General features: G+C 45.6%; 1 protein-coding gene across 6 annotated transcripts in view; it reads right to left on the bottom strand.

The window, feature by feature from the left end:
* FHOD3 (formin homology 2 domain containing 3) overlaps positions 1-20,573 on the bottom strand; it is a 469,815-nt gene that overhangs the window by 137,304 nt on the left and 311,938 nt on the right. For 5 of the 6 annotated variants that reach the window (XM_049619507.1, XM_049619508.1, XM_049619506.1 and 2 more), the window contains exon 10: positions 12,640-12,887. In XM_049619507.1, coding sequence (XP_049475464.1) covers positions 12,640-12,887 — 248 coding nt within the window. Of the gene's footprint in view, positions 1-12,639; positions 12,888-13,172; positions 13,582-20,573 lie in introns of those variants that run through there. The other variant, XM_049619510.1, reaches the window with a different exon arrangement.

The following is a 20,573-nucleotide window of genomic DNA, read 5'->3' on the forward strand; positions in this document are numbered from 1 at the left end:
CAGATACCTGTCCCAGATGTGCCCAGGCTTCCTTGAATTCTCCAGGGCACTCTCAGAAGACAAGGCTGGCTTCCCTCTTGGCTAAGCCTCCCTGGGATCCCTCCAAGGAAAGCAGGCTGGAGGGTGGAGTGTGGGGGGTGGGGGGTGGTGGGGGAGTAAAATTCACTCATTTACTCTTTTTATTTAACATACTCTAGGGGCGCCTGGGTGGCTCAGGCGGTTGAGCATCCAACTTCAGCTCAGGTCATTATCTCACAGTTTGTGGGTTCGAACCCCGCATCAGGCTCTGTGCTGACAGCTCAGAGCCTGGAGCCTACTTCAGATTCTGTGTCTCCCTCTCTCTCTCTCTCTCTCTGCCCCTCCCCCACTCCTGCTCTGTCCCTGTCTCTCAAAAATAAATAAATGTTAAAAAAAAATTAACATACTCTATGCGGGGCATTCTCATGCTAAGCACTTTACCTGGCTTACTCCTTGAATTCTCACAGGGGCTTCTGACGTTGGTACTGTTATTGGATGAGGATCTGAGGCACAGAGTGGGTAAGGAGTTTCCCCAGAGTCACACAGCTAGTAAGCCAGGATCTGAACCCAAGCAAGTAGTCCAACTCTAGCATCTAAGCTCCTAACCACTATGCTACTTCTGCTATGATAATTTCTTTGTGGCTGGGGGGTGGGAAGCGTCTTCTAGGTAAGGACAGGAAGAAGTCACTAATCCTTCCTTCTTCCAGATTCTTTCCTGAACATCCACGGTTTTCCTACTGAATTCATGAGCAATGGTGTGCCTACCAGCTCTCAGTCCTTGCCCATCTCACCAAGGCCCCTTCCCACCAGGAGGTTCAATGACACCTTGACATAGGGCACAATGAGACATATTTGGACCATAACTACATGAGACATATTTGGGCCATGACTACAGCCCATGTTAATTTTGGTCAGTTTCTGAGCTGTAAAAATAATCTCACTTAGAAATAAATATTTTTTCAGCATGAATACAATGCTCCTGACATCATAGTCAGCATGTTGAGCACGTGCTGTGAGACAAGAATGACATCAGGCCAGGTCTCTCTTTCCTTGGGCCTTCCCTCTTCAATTTCCAAAGCCTATTCCCAAAAGGCTCTCTTGCAAAACGAGACCAGCCTCACTTCTGGCCGCTCTTTCTTTTCTGCCATGTCAGATTTGGCCTCTTCAAGCTACATTTTCAGGGTTTTATCTCCCTGTTCGTTCAACCTTTATCAATGCAGAAATACCACCAAGCTTCTTCCCCAGACTCTTGTCAAGCAGAGGCAATCGCGTTCCTCCTTGCACGACTGGATTCAAACAGCTCCCTCGCTAATCATTAGAACACCCCTGCTCCATTTCCAAAGGGATCCTGGGAATTGCACGAGACAGACACTCACTCTTTGGAGGGGCCACCCATACCCATACCCACACCTGCATGGACTACCAAGGAAAATCCAGCTCCGCTAGAACGGGCTTTGAACATTCAGAACATGGATGGGTAGGTGTGCATTATAGGAAACATGGTATATGTGTAGGTCAAGGGGAAGCAGGCTTGACACTGAAAGAAAATTCCCAAAGCAAGTCAGAGATTTAACGAGACACAAGGACCTTTCCTTCTCTTTGAAATGTACTCACTATGGCTCCCACAGTAAAGACTGTCTCTTCCTGAAACATCGCACCATGGCGGCCCACTCTAGCTTGAAAAATATTCACCCTTGAGAACAACCAATTTCAAGGTTCATTGACTTGAACTTCTTGGCACCAGCACTTCACTAGATGCTGATTCTACACGTTGTTTTCCAGGGCTAGATAACCAGCCACTGCCACGCTCACTTGCTCTTCCCCAGGGTTATGGCGTCTCAGTCCAGACTTCAACTGTCACCTACACGTACTCGAGTTCCAGAAGCGTCTACCCAACTGACTTGTGACGACCCACTGACACACTTAATGCCCAAAGCTTGCGAAGTGGCCTGACAGCCACCTCATGATGCTGGACCACTGGCTGCCTGGGAATCCCCCACAACCCTTCTTCTCACCACAAAATGCACTCGCCATCCTGCAAACAACATCCTCCCTGAGTCTCCTCACCTGCTCCTACTTGCCACTCTCCTGGTCATGGCCTGAGCCAGGCCCTCTCCTGACCTGTTGGCATAGCCTCACCCATCTCTCTGTTTGCCATCTTCTCTCCACTCCTCAGAGTGGTCTCACCGGAACACAACCCTGATCACACATCACTTAAAATTCATCAGTAGCTATGTTCAGTGTTAAAGATAAAATATTGCCAGTTTCTTCAGAACCTAGATAGATCCCCAAATTCAGTGTGGCAAAGTTCCAAATATATACAGATACTGGTCGAATCACTACGTTGGGCACACAGAAATAATATAATAGAGTATGTCAATTATACTTCAATTAAAAAAAAAGCAGCAAAGGGGGTATATGTGTGGCTCAGTCCATTGATCATCTGACTCTTGAGTTTAGCTCAGGTCATGATCTCGTGGTTTGTGGGATTGAGTCCCGCATCAGGCTCTGTGCTGAGCATAGTGCCTGCTTGGGATTCTCTCCCTTCCTGTTTGACCCCTCCCCCCAATTTTTTTTTTTTTTAAGTTTAAAAAAGCAGCAAAGTCCAGGGGCACCTGGGTGGCTCAGTCGGTTAAGGGTCTGACTTCAGCTCAGGTTATGATCTCGCAGTCCCTGAGTTCGAACCCTGCATCGGGCTCTGTACTGACAGCTCAGAGCTTGGATTGTGCTTCGGATTCTGTGTCTCCCTCTCTCTCTGCCCCTCCCCAACTCGCACGCACTCACTCTCTCTCTCTCTCAAAAGCAAACATACATCAAAAAAAAAAAAAAAAACAACAAATTTAAAAACCAGCAAACTCCAAATCCCCAAGGAATCTGCAATCTAGTCACAGTGACATTTTGAGAAACCAGAGATCCGGCAGATCCTGCCCCAGAAACCAGAAGGAGCTTTGCAAAGCTGCTTCTTCCTCAGGCCTCAATGCTGCTGCCTTTTCCTGTAGTTTCTCCCAGTTTCAAGCTCACGCCCCTTGGCCCCCAGGGCTCTCCCCTCCTACCACCCCTTACTATTCAACACTCAGGAAACCAGAAAGAGCCTTCTGGACACTAAATGGTAAATACTGAATGGCTGGCTGTATTCCAGTCGTACCTACCTCACAAGGTCACATCCCTTTTGTTGGTGAAGCCCGTTTATAACAAATCATTTGCCTCAGATAAATCTTCCTAGGTAGCCACTTGCCGCTCACAGTACCAGTGGTTGTTAACCTGGCTGTTGTGAAATCCTCTAGCATGTTTATGCCAGTGCACAAAATCTTCTCTCCAGCTCACGTCCATATTTATTTAACAATTACCTTCTTTAAAAAGACAATATCCAGGAAAGCTCCAGGGCATGGAGTGACTGTGGTAAAAACACTGAGCTAAGCACACGTTTGTGCTGCTTCTCATTCCTCACCCACCGCCCTAGTAAGGAGGTACTATCATCCTGAGCTTCCAGGGGAGAAGACTGAGGCCATGCCCAGAGAGGAAGCGTAGTCTGTGGCTGTGAAGACTGAGCGGGTGCTCTCGACCGCCTCAGCCACTGCTCCTCTAAACCGCACTTGGCCAAAGCCACCCCCAGGACCCAGGACTGTGCGAGTCACAGAGTTGTAGATGTTGCAGGTTAACACCAATTACACAACACCTACTTGCCTCAAGTGTTTTGTCTGAGGATCATTGCCGTTGCTAACTGTTTCCAAGAAGGAGCTAGGACTACTCTGCTATTTCGGCTACAAACCCTCCAACTAACTGGCCAAAGAACTCTGTGACCTCTGGCAATGAAGTCCTGTGGACAAGGCGCGAGACAGACCACAGAGCAACACGCTGCCCTAAACTCAGCATCCAAACACGCCTCTTCCCGTCGAAATCTCAGAAGATGAGCTCACCCACCCTGCATGTTTCCATAATTAGGCTCCCCCTTTGCTCACTGGTTCCTGTGGCTGATGGACAGGCGCCAATACCCCTTCCTACTTCTTCAGGAAAACAGAAAACAACTCCTGCTCCAATTGCCTCCCTCCAGTTCCCACTCTGAGGCCCAGCCTCAAGACTTGGCTCTCCTCTTCCCACCACCCACTGGGCCACTAACAGGGCCTCACATCAGGCATGAGCCCCAAAAAGGTGAGGACAGCCTCGTCTCCGATAGTTGTTAACTCTGGCTTCCTCTCAACCAGATGACCTCTATCACCAAGATAACGGCTGCTTAGTTACACGATTAACAAGGAAGGCTTGTTCCATGGTTGTAGTTATTGCTCTGAACGTTTCAGAACTCTTTAGGAACTATCTTGTCTTCAGTGCCAATTTTTGAGAAAAACAAGCCAATCAGTATGATTATCTCAGGATCACAATCTAACAGTGACTGTAAACAATACAGCTCATTAGGACTACCAAGTCACAGTAAATATTTGCTCTGCATGATTTTCTGTCGTTTCAACAAATCTGATCCATCCTCGAGAGAGGAAAAACTTGTTACTACTGAACACATTCTGTAGGTTCAGACACTAGTTCCAGGGGTGTTTGGTTCTGAATGCACACCCCGGACGAGGAATGAATGGGTTCAAACCCAGCTGTGCCGCTTGCCACCCGTGAGATCGGGGGCAAGCTCTTGAACCTCTCTCTGCCTCAGTTTCCCAGCCTGTAAAAGGGGGAGGAGTCTTCTACTTTCTTCATGCCATTTACAACACATGTAATTTTGCTTAGCACAACAGCCAGCACCAAGTAAGTGCTCCATAGCGCTAGCTCCGGCTATCACTACTTACCTCCTAGAGAGTGAAGAAGCAGCACAGCAGCCTCCCAGCACAACACAGAGGCTCGTTAGGAAGAGGATACACTTCCCCGAATAAACACGACACTGAAAAGATGCACAGGCAAATACCAACACGTGGCATACCCTAGCAATATACCTTAGGAGTCCACCCAAAGGCATCATAAAAGGTATTTAATAGACAAGGAAAAATATTTATGACACAGTTGTCAAAAGTTAATGCCTAGAATGTATCAAGAGTACTTACATTCTACCTGCTTTTGTATCTGAAAATTCCCGTACTGAAATATGAAATACTGACATAGAGTAGCTGTTCATCAATCAAAATGGACGAACCATTCAGGAGACAAATAAGCCAAAGATACAAACAGGCCATTCTCAGAAAAGCAAAGTTCAACAGCCAATGAAGCAATTAAAGGTGAACAACTTCAATAGTAATTTAAAAAAAAAATGCAAGGTGAAATGCTGAGGCACATTTCACTTTTCAGAAATACTAATTTCTGAGAAACTCCTAACATCCAGGGCTGGTGACGGTATGAGAAAATGGTCAATCATATGCTGAGGGTGGGACAACAAAGTGGTAGATAAAGGCCAATACGGTGGTATCATTATTTAGAACGTAAGAGTCCTTTGATCTAGAATCTCACTCCTAAAAATCTCTCCTAAGAGAATGCTAACATATGTGTACTAACATGTTTGTATATGCTCATTCCAGAAAGTTCAGTACTAGAAAAAAACTTCAATCAAACCATGGCAAAATGCATGAAGGCGTCCTGTTTTTACAGTATGTCCATATAACGGAACACTAAGCCACGATTTTTAAAAATGTACGAACATGAAAATCTGGAAGTAGTAACACATAGAGATGGCAATGTGTACTTGATAGTTGCTTACTAATTGCCAAGTCTCAAGGATGTTTTTTTCTTTCTACAGAATCATAGGAAAAAACAAACGTACTTTACAAAAATGGGGAAGGACAGGGACTCTGGAGGCAGACCACCTGAACTCGAAAACCAGCTCCACTATGTATTAGCTGTGGGCTCTGGACAGTCCTTTCAACACCCTGTGCCTCAGTTTCTCCTCCTTCCACATGGAGATAGTAACCACACGTAACTCACAGGGCAACCTAGTGGACCTGGTACACTGGAGCTCTTCACATAATGCCTGGCAGATAATGAGGTAAAGCCACTGTTGCAGCTACTGCTGGTGTTATTGTCACCTTTGCACTACATAGTCTAAATACTTCCATTGTGGGGGCGCCTGGGTGGCTCAGTCGGTTAAGCGTCTGACTTCGGCTCAGGTCGTGATCTCGCGGTTCGGGAGTTCAAGCCCCGCGTCAGGCTCTGTGCTGACAGCTTGGAGCCTGGAGTCTGCTTCAGATTCTGTGTCTCCCTCTCTCTCTGACCCTTGCCCTCTCGAGCTCTGTCTCTCTGTCTCTCTCTCAAAAAAAAAATAAACATTTAAAAAATTAAAGAAAAATAAATACTTCCGTTGTATATTGCATAGTTGGTACCACACATTTACATCCTATACCTTTTTTCGAGAGAGAGACCACGCACGCCATGAGCACTCTTGAGCAGAGGAGGGACAGAGGAAGAGGAAGAGAATCTTAGGCAGGCTGTACGCCCAGAGCTGAGCCAGATGCAGGGCTCCATCTCACGACGCCGGGATCATGTCATGAGCTGAAATCAAGAATTGGATGTTTAACCGACTGAGCCACCCAGGAGCCCCATCCTGTATCATTTTCATGTGGAAACACAGAGTTGCTCAGTATTGGGTGCCCCCTATGTGCCTGAGGTCATATCTAAATGGACACACGGCTATTGGTGGCAGAACCAAGCAGCCTCTTCCATGCTTCAGTACCTCCATCCTAGGTCCCCTGCTGCACCGATTCCAAATGCCACGCTGGGGAGGACTGTGCAGACTGGGTGCTTGTGTACTCTTTAGGAGCCACAGCCTATCCTCCACCAGCAGGTGCAGACTGAGCTTCTGATGCTGGGGTCTGCACTCTGTCCCCACACGATACCCTGGCCTGACTCCTCTTCCCTGAAGCACAAGTGGGTTGACTAGCTCCCGGGCAGCCCCTGTGGCCTGTAGCCCACCTGGGCATGGGCCCTCCTGGTTTCCCCTTCTCTGGGATTAGCTGGAGCCAGGCTATACCATGCCTCTGCCATTTGCCGGTCTGTCTACAGGGCGGACTGTGTCCAGTCCCTCCCGGCAGCAAGCTCAAGGCCTGGCCACAGTCTGTTTACTTCCTTATTGCTTTCAACGTATTAGAATGAGTGCTTTTGTGCAACACGCATTAAGCCTTTAAAATGTTTATCTCTTATCTAACTTACATGACAAAACAGCAATTCTTGAATTTAACTTTTTTACTTCCTGACCACCAGCTGAGAACACCACCAGCCAAGAGGAAAGCGTCCATTGCTCCTTCTCAGCCCTGAGTCCTCAACTCCACTTGAGCATCTGTCAGCCCTGGGTAGACAGAGGGTCTCTAGAGAGCTGGTCCCATGTTCCTATTCTTCCGAATAGATCCCTGAGCCTGGCTGAAGAATGGCACACCTTCTGTGATATGACCATTGTTCTGTCTTGCCGCTTTGTTGTATGGCTGGTGTCACGTTCCATCATGTCAATTTTGGGGAATGTGATAGATGTGAAGCTGATTGGAGTTGGGTTCACTGGGCATGTGGGTTCCTGAGAAGATCATGAGATCTAGTCAAACCTCTGGTCCCCCCCAAAGAGGGTCCAGCATAGTCCCTAAGAATTTGAAATGTAAAACTTTGCCAAATGAGTTAAGACAAAAACAAACAAAAAAGGGACTCTACTTTCTAGCTGGTAGCCCAGAAATTTGAGAATTATCTTCTTCGAAAAAAAAAAAAAGGCAACTTCGACTCATACACATGAACATTTGAAGGCAGACCCACAGAGTTCCATGTGCCCCTAAGAAAAACACTCCCTTTCCAACAAAGTACTTCCTACCTCAGAATCACCCCTAGGAAGAATTGAAAATTGTAGCCAATTACATGCTGTCCTTTACGGTGGGGTTTCTCAGATTCAGCACCACTGATGTTTTAGAACAGGTATTTCTTGGTTGGAGAGGGCTGTCGTGAGCATTGTGGAATGTTCAGCAGCAGCCCTGCACTCTACCCATCAGGTGCCATTTGCATTCTGCACCCCAATTATGGCAACCAAACATGTGTCCAGACATTGCCAAGTGTCCTGAGGGACAAAACTGCCTCCAGCTGAGAACCATGACCTTATGGGAGCACTGGAACTGATTCCAGGATGCTCCCACCTCTCAGAGTAGCCCAACCTTTCCTGAACTCATTGCCATATCCCCTTCTCCCCACTGGCTTTGTGTGTCTCCTAATCTAACTCATCTCTTGCCTTTTCCAATCCCTTCAACCTTCTGCTGTGCCCTGGAATTTACGAGTAGCTCTCAGCAAGATCCCCTATAGTCTCAACCTCTTCATGGAATATTCCTTGCTCCTACCCTAAACTTAGGACACCGTTCCCCACAGCCTTCTCATATCGTATGATGGGCTCTTCTCTCTTACCCCACATACTCCTCTTTGCCAATTCCAGATCATTTCCCTCCCAACCTCCCTGTAGAAACCCAGCCCCTTAGAACAGGAGCTGGCAAACTATAGCCTGTGGGTCAAATCTGGCTTACCGCTTGTTTTTATATAGTTTGTCAGCTAAGAACGGTTTTCAAATTTTAAATGGTTGAAAAGCAAACCAGAAGAATATTTCATGACATGTAAAATTCAAATCTCAATGTCCATACACAAGTAAACGCATTTGCTTACCTATTGTCACGGCCGCTCTTGTATTACACAAAGGCGGAATGTAGTCGAACGGTTGCAACAGAGACTGTCTGACCTGCAAAGCTTAACATACGTACCACCTGGCCCCTGACAGAGAAAGTTTCCAACCCCTTCCTTTGAGGCACGCGGCAGCGGTCTGTACCATCCGCTCCCAACCAGTTGTCACCATCTACTACCCGCCAGGTCACTCTTCCATGTGTATTAAAATATACACAGGACTGAAGGCTGGATGGCACAACTGCTAACATTAGTGGCTGAAGTTCAAAATTACCTCTACAGGTTGGAATGTTGTGTGGAAATTGACAGGGTGAAAATTTTCATATATTAAGTCCCATGCGATGTTCATTATCAGAAAGACCGGCATACAGAGCAGGAAGAAGATCTGCTATGTTTTGACAGAGGGGAAAACCACGATGAACAGGGAAACATTATGGGGAAATTTTATCCATGTGAGAGAATGCTAAGCAGCAATAAAGCTATAAGATTATGGAACGCACTTAGGTCAGAAGACCTTCCTTAAAGAGGGAAAAATTCAGGACTAGAGTGAGGTGCCCCAGAAAGGAGAGTGTCTGTGAGTGGAAGTTCACAGAATGGTCTCCTGCTCTAGGCTTTAAGACTTTTTCTCCTAAGATTATATCCTGTTACAATTTAAACCAGAAACACTGATCCTTCTGCTGATTTGAGGCTAAAAGTAATTTTTTCTTGGTAAAAAATGAAAGCACCACCATTTTTATTCCTTCCAGTGCAAAGATGGAAATACAAAGATGAAATTTATAACTTAAGTGCAGGGGCACCTGGGTAGCTCAGTCGGTTGACCGTCTGACTTTGGCTCAGGTCATGATCTTGCTCATGGGTCTGAGCCCTGTGTCAGGTTCTGTGCTGATGGCTCAGAGCCTAGAGCCTGCTTTGGATTCTGTGTCTCCCTCTCTCTCTTTGCACCTCCCCTGTTCAGACTCTGTCTGTCTCTCTCTCAAAATAAATAAACATTAAAAAAATTTAAAAAAAATAAAATTTAAGTGCAAAGATAAAACTCATTATGGCACACACAGTCACAAAAGATACTTTTAGGTGACAGATGACCAATACCCATACTTGATTTGGTAAATGCTCAGTGTAGAAGTATAGGTTTCTTAAGAAACCAAAACAACCCAGAATGTGTTTGGAGTCTTAGTCCTTACTGGAACTAAAACACATAGCCCAGTAGGCTTAAGTCTTAAGGAGACTGAGATTTTTCTGCTTTTCAACTCTTCGAATTTTTATATTTACATCAAAAAAACACACCTACATGGTATGTAAATAAAATTCCCGCTCCAAAAAGTCAGAAGCACTAATCTCACTCAGTGACTATGTTTGGGAACGGTGGATTAGGAAGTGGTCCTGTGTGATCTGGACATTGAAAGGCAAGGGCCAAAGACTTGTGTTTAACCCACAGCTCAGCCCCTTAGTCCTGGGATCATCACAAGTCACTGACCCCCAGTTTTCTCACTTGTAAAAAGAGGATGAAGACGCTTGTCCTGCTAGATCCTACAGAGAAATTCAGATGATGTAAAAGGACCACCTGAGTGGAGAGGCACCATATGCATTTTAGGGCACCATGAATCTCTAACCTCTAACGCGTTCCTATCTTCTTTTCAAAAGTACTGGCATTAGTTGCATCAGAATTATAAAATCCAGCCTAAAATTCCTATGTGGCATATGCAAGGCATGTTGCTACAAGTTAGAAGTAGGGCCAGAATGCTCACACAGATGAAGAGCAATCAAAATCAAGCAAGGCCTATGGGCACAATGAACTACTTGATTCTAAGATACTGTTTTGAGGCTCAGATACTGAGCAGGTGACTAAGCTATGCATGCAGGGCTTATTTCCCATTTGGCTTCTCGTCACCCTTTCCCCCTCTATTCCACACCCACCTCTGCCAAAACTCTACTGTTGTTTGGGGACCATAGGGCAAAACCCCTCCAATAGACTTCATGGATGAAGCCACTTCATAATCAATCTGTAAAATGTTATCTGTCTAAGTGGGGAAGTGTATTCTTCTCAAATAAATGCACTAAATTTCCATCAAAGTACTAATGTCAGTAAAATGAAAAATCAGTCCTATTTGAAAAGAATGAGACAGGAAGCATGCAGGGCTGCATGTGTGACCTCGTATTCGAGATCCCTCCAAGCCCTGCACCTCAAAACCATGTGCCCATGGTGGCTCACTGCACCTCTGTCGTCCTTGCCAATCTGTCACAAGGCATGGCCATCTGAACTCACAACATGGGGATGGGGATCTTTGAAAAGTATAATAGCAAGAAACAGACCAGGAACATACAGGACACAAGTTGAACAGAACAAGAGAATGCCAAGGGCTGCTGACGGGGACTTCAAATAACTGTCCCCGGCATCTGTGGTGGTTTTACATAGAGATTTTTAATCTACTGTGTACACTTTTCTCCATGTTAATTTCTGAAGCCATTAGCTAGGAGCAGAGCTGGAGAGAACTTTAAGTGCCCTTTGAGCACTGCCTAAGTTTCTTGAAGATCTTAGACTACAAGGTGTGATGTTTATGGTGGATGTTCTCATTCCTCAATTTGTTTAGAAGTTTTAGTCTTTTTTTTTTTTTTTTTCACTTAACAGAGCTTGCTGTACACAGATTCTCAGAAACAGAAAAATCTGTAGATGGGCAATTATGTGGTAGAGAAGGGTGTCAACACAGACTGTGGCTCACACATCACTCCCACTCCATCTGGGACAGGAGGCACCCAAAGGCATGGCTCGTTAAGTGATTCCACGAGTACCAGACTGCTTGGGGCATCTGTCAAGGTGGGTGTTCCCTTAGGGATGAAAGGAAGGGACATATCTTGATCACTCTCTTTCTTAAGGTCATCCAACTGATTCTGAGTTATTTTCTTCTTCACCAGGCAGCCTCGTGACCCGCACTTGGCTCCCAGGTGGATCTCCACGATGGCAGAAAATGCTGCGGTCAAATGAGGTGAGCAGGGCTTCTGCACGCCAGCAGCAGGAGGTGATGCGCTGGCAAACCAGTGTCCCAGTCAGTCCAGGTGGACCTGGCTGGCATGGACTGGTCCACAGAGCTCCATCATCCTAATGAACTGACAGCATTCACTTGGGAAGATAGAACTGGACCCAGACTCCAGAACAGCATGGCCATCCTTTTGCTGCACACTTGTTCTACAGAACCATTTCTAAGTTCCTATAGGTTGTGTCAAAAGGTCTTCCTTTGTATATCTGTATATAGTTTCTTATGAGATTGTCAACCTTTGTATTTCTTCCTATCTGCCAATCTCATTCTTAGTTTCTCCCAGCCCAAATGTGAGGTTCGTAAGGACAGAGATCATACCTTGTATCTTCATGGCATCAGAAAGTCCTGGCCTATAACACATTCTCAATAAAAATGTTCGCTAAAACAAACACTGAAAAAGTGACGGTGATAGTAGTTACTGAAATTTACATATACTTATATATATATATATATATCATATACTCATATAAAATGTATTTAACATAATACATATTTACATATGTTTATATTCATATATTTAATTCATACAGGTTTCTTCTATTTAACTAAAACCAACCTCCACCATCTACTGCCACAGTATCTCAAGACTCTTACAATCTTGCATTTATGTGAGGGCACACCATTTACTTCCAGGTAAAGTTTTGGGGTTTGGATTCTTTTCTATTTGATAAAACACAGCTTTTCAGACATTACGGAGATACGGATATAAAAACACGAATGGGTGAAGAAGAGCTCGTGGGGTTAACAAGATCACATCTATGTGGGTCACCAGGGCCACCTTGTCCCGGGGTGCTCCAAAGGACTTCGGGGTGGTGTTTCAAGGGTAGAGAAGAGGCAGGGAGGAAGTCAGGAGGGGTTAGGAGGCCAGCGGGGAGGGGGTGGTAGTGGGTGCCTGTGGGGATGGGACCCCCTCCCACCTTTTCAGGATCCTTGTGCCCGCCCCCCTCTGCTCCACGGCTGGGTTAATGCTTACTTTTCACGGTGCTCTCGAACTTGACCGGGCTTGAAGCCAGGAGCCGACTGGGAGCTGGGACTGGTGGGGGCCGACACAGGACTCCTGATGCTTTGCACCGAGTGCCTGCGGCTCCGCCTGCGGTCCAGGCCCCGCTGCTCGCCCTCTCCGCTGCCGCCTCCAGAGCACACACTGGCCCTCCTCCGGTCCCGGCGCCCGCTGGGGGGCGGCTCTGCGGTCTCATCGCCATCCTCGTGCCGCAGTGCCACCTGAAAAAGCAGACAGCGCCCGGTGCAAGGTCAGACTTGACATCCTCTCCCAGGCCTTAGGTGTGACTTTGCATTCCACGCTCCCCTTAATGAGCATTTAACACTGTCATTCCATCCTGCTAACTCAGCTTCTCTGCAAGATCGTCACATCCGCACGCGTGCCAGAGCGCAGTCCGCGAACTTAAAGATGCTTGCCACCGAGTATTTTCCCAAATGGGTATGAAAAAGCCAACAGAGATCATGAGTAGGTCCGAGAAATATTTCGTGATTAGACAGGATCTTTACCCTGGAGCCCAGCACTGTCATTTCCGGGGCCGCGTCTCTCCTGGACCCCCCTCGGCTCTGTTCTGGTCCAGGAGGTGAGGTAGGTCCTGAAGCCCAGCGGCGGGGAGCCCTGAAGTTCCTGATCATTCCTGAGCTTGCTTCCCAATGAGGGTGCTCAGAAGAGCACAGCAAGGATTCTGCCCAGAGGCAAGAGCCACAAGGCGCCTGGTGAGCGGATCTGGCCTCACCCACAGATCCGTTGCAGAGGCCTATTCGGCAGCACGTAGGGCCTGATGTCAGCACCTCTGCTGGGCACTGCTATCAGGCTACCCTCCCATCCCGGGCCTGGGGTTGGGGGAGGAGCCCCGAGTTACATTCGAGAGCCTGCATATGCTAGTCACGAAAATATATACCCAAAATAGACTTCACCTCTAGATTAGTTTTTTTTTCATCTCCTCTTAAAAGTAATGCATATTTGTGAAGAATAATTGCCTTACACTTTGCCACTGTGGATTTCCCATGGAAACCTGAGCCAACTGGCAGCATGCCTCCATACAGCTATCCTCCTCCAAAGGGTATTTTACTCCTCCTAGTTGGCGCCCTCTCAGGAGGCCCTGCTCTGCCATCTCCTAATCTCACTTTGTCCTGGATCCTGCTCCATGGCTGCCTCATTTTAGGTTAACACCATCTGCCTATGTGTTTGCTTGCGTCCCTGCTTCTCCATGCCTGTCCTTCCCAGCCAAGGGCTACACTCACCTGTATCTCCAGCTTCTGTAAGGGGTGTGTGCATGCGCGTGTGTGTGCACGCGCCCGCCCTCTCTAAAACTAGACAGTAGGAAAAGCACAGGTTGTCCTTAACTAGATCTGTGCACACTGGCTGTGTGGCTCACGAGCCAGCTATGACCTGTAGCTAATTATTTGCCTTCTCTCTAGCTCACCGTATGAGGATAACAGTATTGCATTCGTGGGACTTCGGTAAGAATAACTTATGTAAAGATGATCTATGTGACTGGTACTCAATAAATACCCCCAGTAAACATGCCCACCTATTCTTCCCTCTCACAGATATGGCACGCCCGCGCCAGCCCTGGCCAAGTCCAGCAGCCTCTCTGACCTGGCAACCAAGGAACTACACAGTCCTACGTCCCCAAAGGTGCCAATTCTCCAGCCACATAGGTGCTCTTGGTCACATTTTACAACTCAGACCTGACGGGTGAGAGAACGGAGAATATAAAGACCCAGATGGCTAATCGTGCAATATGGCTCTAACATCACCTATCTATAGAAAACCGACCTATTGCGAAATCAGTGGTGCCCCGTGTCCAAAGTGTTCACACCTGTGCTCATCTAGCAAGGTGAGCTTGGCTGTGTCAAGACCAGGTGGGCCACTCTCGTCCCAGTTCACAGGGATGAACACCTAGGCCACGCGGCCTGTTTCACAGGGGTGCACCCACCATCCACATGCCCCAGGTCCAGTTTCCTCTGGCTCCGGCTTTTGCGTGAGATCGATTTTGTGAAACCTCTTCTATCTTCGTGCCAGATACATTTTATAACAAGCTCACACAGAGGAGGACAATTTGATAATATTGTGACTATTTGTTCTCCCAGAATTTACTAGTCAGACATAATGTTGGGAGGTTTGACGTAATAATTGATAAGAGTTCAGAAAAAGCCCTGTTATAAAATGTCATTGGAAAGTCTGTTTCCTAGGGGTCTCCTCTCCAATACAACTGCAAGAACTAAGAATGAAGTTATACGTTGGGTTAATCACATTTACCATCTCAACATTAACACTTTATACTGCATTCTCTGGGCAAGTTTGAGAATGATTGTACACCTGATGAAGGACAGTCTTTTTAAATATTTCTAGCCAATCGTTTTTTCTTCGCTTTTAGATGTAAAAATTCTAGACCATTTGAACTTATTCTGACCCGAAGTATTGATTCTGCTTCTTATTAAGCACACATTTGGAATGATAAGATTAGGGGCTAAAGTAGAGTTCAGATATTTCTAATTCCTTGTCTAACCTCAGAGATCCAGGGATCAAATAGTGTTCCTTTCCGAGAGGCACACTCTGTGTGCACAAAGTGAAATCCACTTTAACTGCCTTTTGTCAGAGAAGATGGAGACAATCAAAACATTTAAATGGAAAGAAAAATCTGGAAAAATTATCAAAGCAACCCCATAAGAGAAATTTTAATGGGGGCTTTCTAAAGTTCAGATCCTCAGCAAAACATTCATCTTTTAATCAAAAAAAAAAAAAAAAAAAAAACGAGAGGGGTGCGCAGAAGGGGTAAATGGGGCACCGGATCCAAGTAGATTCAATGACAACCTTGCGCTTTACAGTGAGCAACAAGGGAACTTGAAATCTGGGGCTGGTGTTCACTCATGATTTTGTTTTTATAACAAGAATTATAGAATCACCGGTATCTCCCGAAGACAGGAAGAAAGGCTTTACTTTCACACGCAGGGCTAGAGCGGCAGCGCCCAGGTCCTTAGATTCTAGGGAACACAACAAATTAGAGTCAAGAACATGCAGAACTAGCAAAGATCTGGAGAGAACAGCACTTACCACCACTCTTACTCTGAATCTGTGGTGTCAGATCTGAGTAACTACATGTGCAAGGAGTGTCCCCACCAAACACGAGATGAGATCAATAATGTCCCAAAGAATCTCTAGTCTCTCCCTAATAATGCAGTGTTTCACTTGCTGGGCCCCTCAGCAAGTGCTATTTCTTTTTTTTTTTTTTTAATGTTTATTTATTAAACATTAAAGAGAGAGTGCAAGCAAGCACGAGCAGGAGTGGGGGGAGGGGTAGACAGAGAGGGGGACAGAGGTTCCCAAGCAGGCTCTGTGCTGACAACAGAGAGGCCAATGTGAGGCTCGAACTCACTAACCGTGAGATCATGACATGAGCCCCAGTCGGACACTTCACTGACTGAGCCACCCAAATGCCCTGTAACTCTTTTAATTAAATGTAGAACACTACTCATAAAGTAAAACCCACATGAGGAGCAGTTTCCAAATCCAGCACTGACTGCTTACATAGTCTACCCTACTTTACTAGGAAAACAATTAGAAGCAACTTAGGCTGGCATCTGTGACAACTTCCATCAGTCGTCTCAACGACTGTGAATGATCTAAATACTCTTTAAGTTTTTACTAGGGACATTTTCAAACATACATACAGTGTGAAAGAGAGTACAAAGACTGTGATGTGTTTATCACCCATGACCATGACCGTTCAACAAGTATCAACCCTGTCCAACCTTGTGTTACTTACGCCCCACTCCCTGCCCCAACCCCAGACTTTGAGGTAAATCCCAGATCACATCATTTCATCTGTAAACATTTTAGTAAATATCCCTAAAAGATAAGGATTTTTAAAACCCATAACCACCATATTACCGTTCCACTTAAAATAATTTTGTTTATTAACTTGTTTTATTTTTCATTTTTTTAAATTTACATCCAAATTAGTTAGCCTATAGTGCAACAATGATTTCAGGAGTAGATTCCTTCCACTTAAAATAATTTCTTAGTATCATCAAATATCCACCAACGTGAATACTCTTGATAGAGGTCAAAAGCTATTACATTTCTGGGGCACCTGGATGGCTCAGTTGCTTAAACGTCTGACTTTGACTCCAGTCATGATCTCCTGGTTCATGAGTTCAAGCCCTGCACCAGGCTCTATGCTGACAACTCAGAGCCTAAAGCCTGCTTTGGATTCTGTGTCTCCCTCTCTCTCTGCCCCTCCCCTGCTCATGCTGTCTCTCTCTCAAAAATAAACAAACACTAAGGAAAATTTTTAAAAACTACTTCTTTGAGTTTATATTATATTACTACTCACATCATGACAGGCAACCATTGTTACATAATAGACACAATCTTGTTCCATATTGCTATCTCACATCTTCTTTGTAATCCTACACATATACATCCGTACCCATACATCCTGGTTCAGCTTTTAGGTGAAGTGATACTGATGCCAGTAGCATTTCAAGAAGGAACTACACTAATGACAGCTTGTAGAATATTGTCACGGTGCTGGGCTCCCAGAGAACCACACCTCCCTATCTCCTCACTCTGGTGTAGCCCCCTCCTACACTGAGTCCATTTTCTATGGGACTTGCTTTGGTCAATGGGGTATCAGCCAACATGATACAAACAAGGCCTGAGAAGTGTTTGCACATGGGGACTTGCCCTTCTGAAATGCTGCTACCATGTAAAGAAGTGCAGGCTAGCCTGCTGAAGACACACAGCCTAGCCAAGAGCCAGCACCAAATGCCAAAGCAAGTGAATGAGGCCATCTTAGACCATCTCTCTGCCCCTTCCCTGCTCACATGTGCACATGCGCTCTCTCTCAATGAGTCAATAGCCAGACTCACAGATACATAATACAAGTTCTCAAACAAAGGAGCTTCTGTCTTTATGGAACTTGGTGGTATTTGGGAGTGTTCTACTTCCCCAAGAGTGGAAGCTCTCCAAAAGGGATCAAAAATCTGTCCTCTTGGGTTTTTATGGTGGCTTAATGGTGGAGTCATGATTGACTAAGTCACTGGCCACTGACTGATTCAGCCTGCCCCCATCCAGAAGTGCTTTCCAAAAGTCAGCTCACCAACATAACAAAAGACACCTTTATCACCCTCAACACTTAGGCAATTTCCAGGGTTTTGGGAGCTGTGAGCCAGAAACGAGAATAATGACCAAATACATATTTCTTATAGTAAATCACAATATCACACTCTCATCCCCAAAGCCTTCAGCCTTAATATACTTTTCCATTACTAGGACCGCATTTTCAGAGTCAAAAGTTAGAACATATAATCTGACAAAAGATTTTATATCTTGATTTGTGAATTCATATATTTGAAAACTCCTATAAAGCTATAAAAATTAAAATGAATTTAATTAAGCAGGGATTAAATCACCTTTCTGAAATGGAATTAAATTACATGGAATTGGGCCTGTCCCCAGAAAGTCCAGGACATGTGGTCACCAGACATCCTCCACTGTTAAGAAGAATTCTAGAAGCCCAACCAAGTTCTCTCAATTACTTGAAAACATTCATAGCTTTTGTGAGGAAAAGACTGGCTCTACTTATAGGTCTCTTTGCTGCTCCTGAATATAATGAACTTGGTTATCCTGTAACAGTAAATATTGTTCAAAACATTAACTTTCAGAAAGGAATAAAAACCCTGTGACTCTGCCTGCTATCTCAAGCACTGAGTTGTCACCTTGAGTTATTACTCAGGGCATCTTCCCTTTAAGGTAGCTGCACTCTGATTAAATCATGTCTTTCCTTCAACCCAGCATCTGGCAAATACAGTCATAAAACAAGTGATATTTAAGAGAGACCTTCATTCAAGCCCTTACTGAACTACTCTGAGCAGGCATACCGATAAACCCTGGGGCCAAAGAGGGAAATGAGACATGACTCAGAGTAGCAACTCAGAGGCAGACTGACAGGCAAGTATGTCCTGAGGACTGCTCAGTCCGAGGTATAGTCATAGCGAGTTCCCTTTCGTAAGTTGTGAACAAAGAGGAAGGGACAAGTGTAGGAACTCTTTTGATCTTGCCATGAAGGCCTGGTGGACAAGGGGACGTCTAAGGTGACTCCTATAGGAGTAGAAATTTGCCAACTATGAGAACAGGAAGGAAGAACACTCTAGGCAAAGAAAAGAGAATAAAGGAAAGCCCACCCATCCCACCCCACAGCACTGGTACAAAGACCTGTCTTTCATGTTCAAGAGCCAGAAGAAGTTGAGTATGGCTGAAACTTCAGAGACATCATAGGAGCGGCCAGAGACAAGGCCACAGGGGCATAAAGGCCACACACTGTGTAGTAGACCCCTGTATCGACTCAAGCTGTGTGGGCTTCATCCTGTTGGCCACAGAAAAGGTTTTTCATTTATTCATTCACTCATTTGCTTGCTCACATTTGTTCTTGTAAACAGAGAAATGGCCTAATAGTCAGATCTGACTTTCAGAAGGATCCTTTTTTTCAGTTGCTGGGAGTTAGGAAGGGAGAGAAAGTAGAGAAACCCCCAGGGGAGGCAGCCCCTGCAGGATGTCAGCCTCTCGTGGCTCAGCTCATGTTGCTCTCCCAGCCCCTACCCCTCCAGTCACACCAACCTCTTTTCAACCCTTCACACCTGCCAAGCCAGAGCTCCTCCACTGCTTTGCCCTCCATCACTGTCTTTAGGCCATCTTCTCAGAAGAGTCTTCCCTACTCTTGCCTCACTTTCTCACCTCTACCTCATCCTGTCTCTCTTCATAGACATGTTTGGAGGCTCATATTCTCTGCTTGTTCATGTAATTGGTTACTGTCTGCATCCCATCAGAGTGTGCGCTCCCTGAGGGCAATGACCTTGTCTGTCTAGTTCACTGCTATGTCCTGGGGCCTAGAATAAGTGCCCGGAACATAGCAGTGCTCAATAAAGTTGTGCTGAATAAACAAATTCACAGAGGAACAAATGAATGAGATGAATGAGAAGATATTACAATAATCCAGGTAAGAAACAATGGGGCCAGAGCTGTGAAATAAACAAAGTGAGGTTTTCAGAAATCAGATTTCTAAGTGGGGGGCAGAGGAAAAGAAAAAGGAGTCCAAGATAGCTCCAGGTTTGTAACATGGGAGACTCCACTGCTTGTCGAGGTGGAGAAATGAAATGCTTACATGTCATGTGCAGCTCCCAAGTAGCCATGCCCAACACAGAACTTCCCTGGCAGCGTCCGTATCCCTCGGCACCACTATACTGAGCTGCTGGGGGCAATCAGCTACTTGCTTGTCTTATACCATACATTTAAAGTTCCTTGGGCAGGGACTTCTCTCTGTATTTTTAGCCCCAGCAAATTATGTGACATATAATAGGCTTCCATGAATGAATGTAACACAAGAAGAGAAGCAGGCAGAGGGGCAGGGAGCCAGGGGCCTTGGAAAAAGCTCAAGGTCAAATATCAGCCACAAAAGCTCAAAAGCTGTGGAACTCATTAGGTAAATAAGAACAGGCCACATAGACTGAGAGTGGAGGCCGGATAAGGGAAGCCCAACACTGAAAAGAAGGTCAGAGAAGAAAGATTCAGGGGAGGACACTGAGGAGGAATGATTAGAGAGATATTCTGGAGGCATCTGTACACACAGCCACCAGAAATACAGAAACAACACATAGGAATAGTCTCATGAACATTAGCATCATCCTTTCAAAATGCTAGCCAGTGATATCCAAACTGATAAAAGATGGCATACAAAAAAAGAGAGGAAGAGAAGAGATAGAGGGAAGATGAGGGGAAGCCAATCTTATGCTTAAGAATACTTGTGTATACATCCGAAATAAGTTAGTAACAAACAATTTCCACAGCGCATTTTAAAAAAGGATACATCATGACCAAGTGGGTTATAGACCAGGAGCACAAGG

Source organism: Panthera uncia (assembly GCF_023721935.1).
Source record: "Panthera uncia isolate 11264 chromosome D3 unlocalized genomic scaffold, Puncia_PCG_1.0 HiC_scaffold_8, whole genome shotgun sequence".
NCBI classification, from domain to species: Eukaryota; Metazoa; Chordata; class Mammalia; order Carnivora; family Felidae; genus Panthera; species Panthera uncia.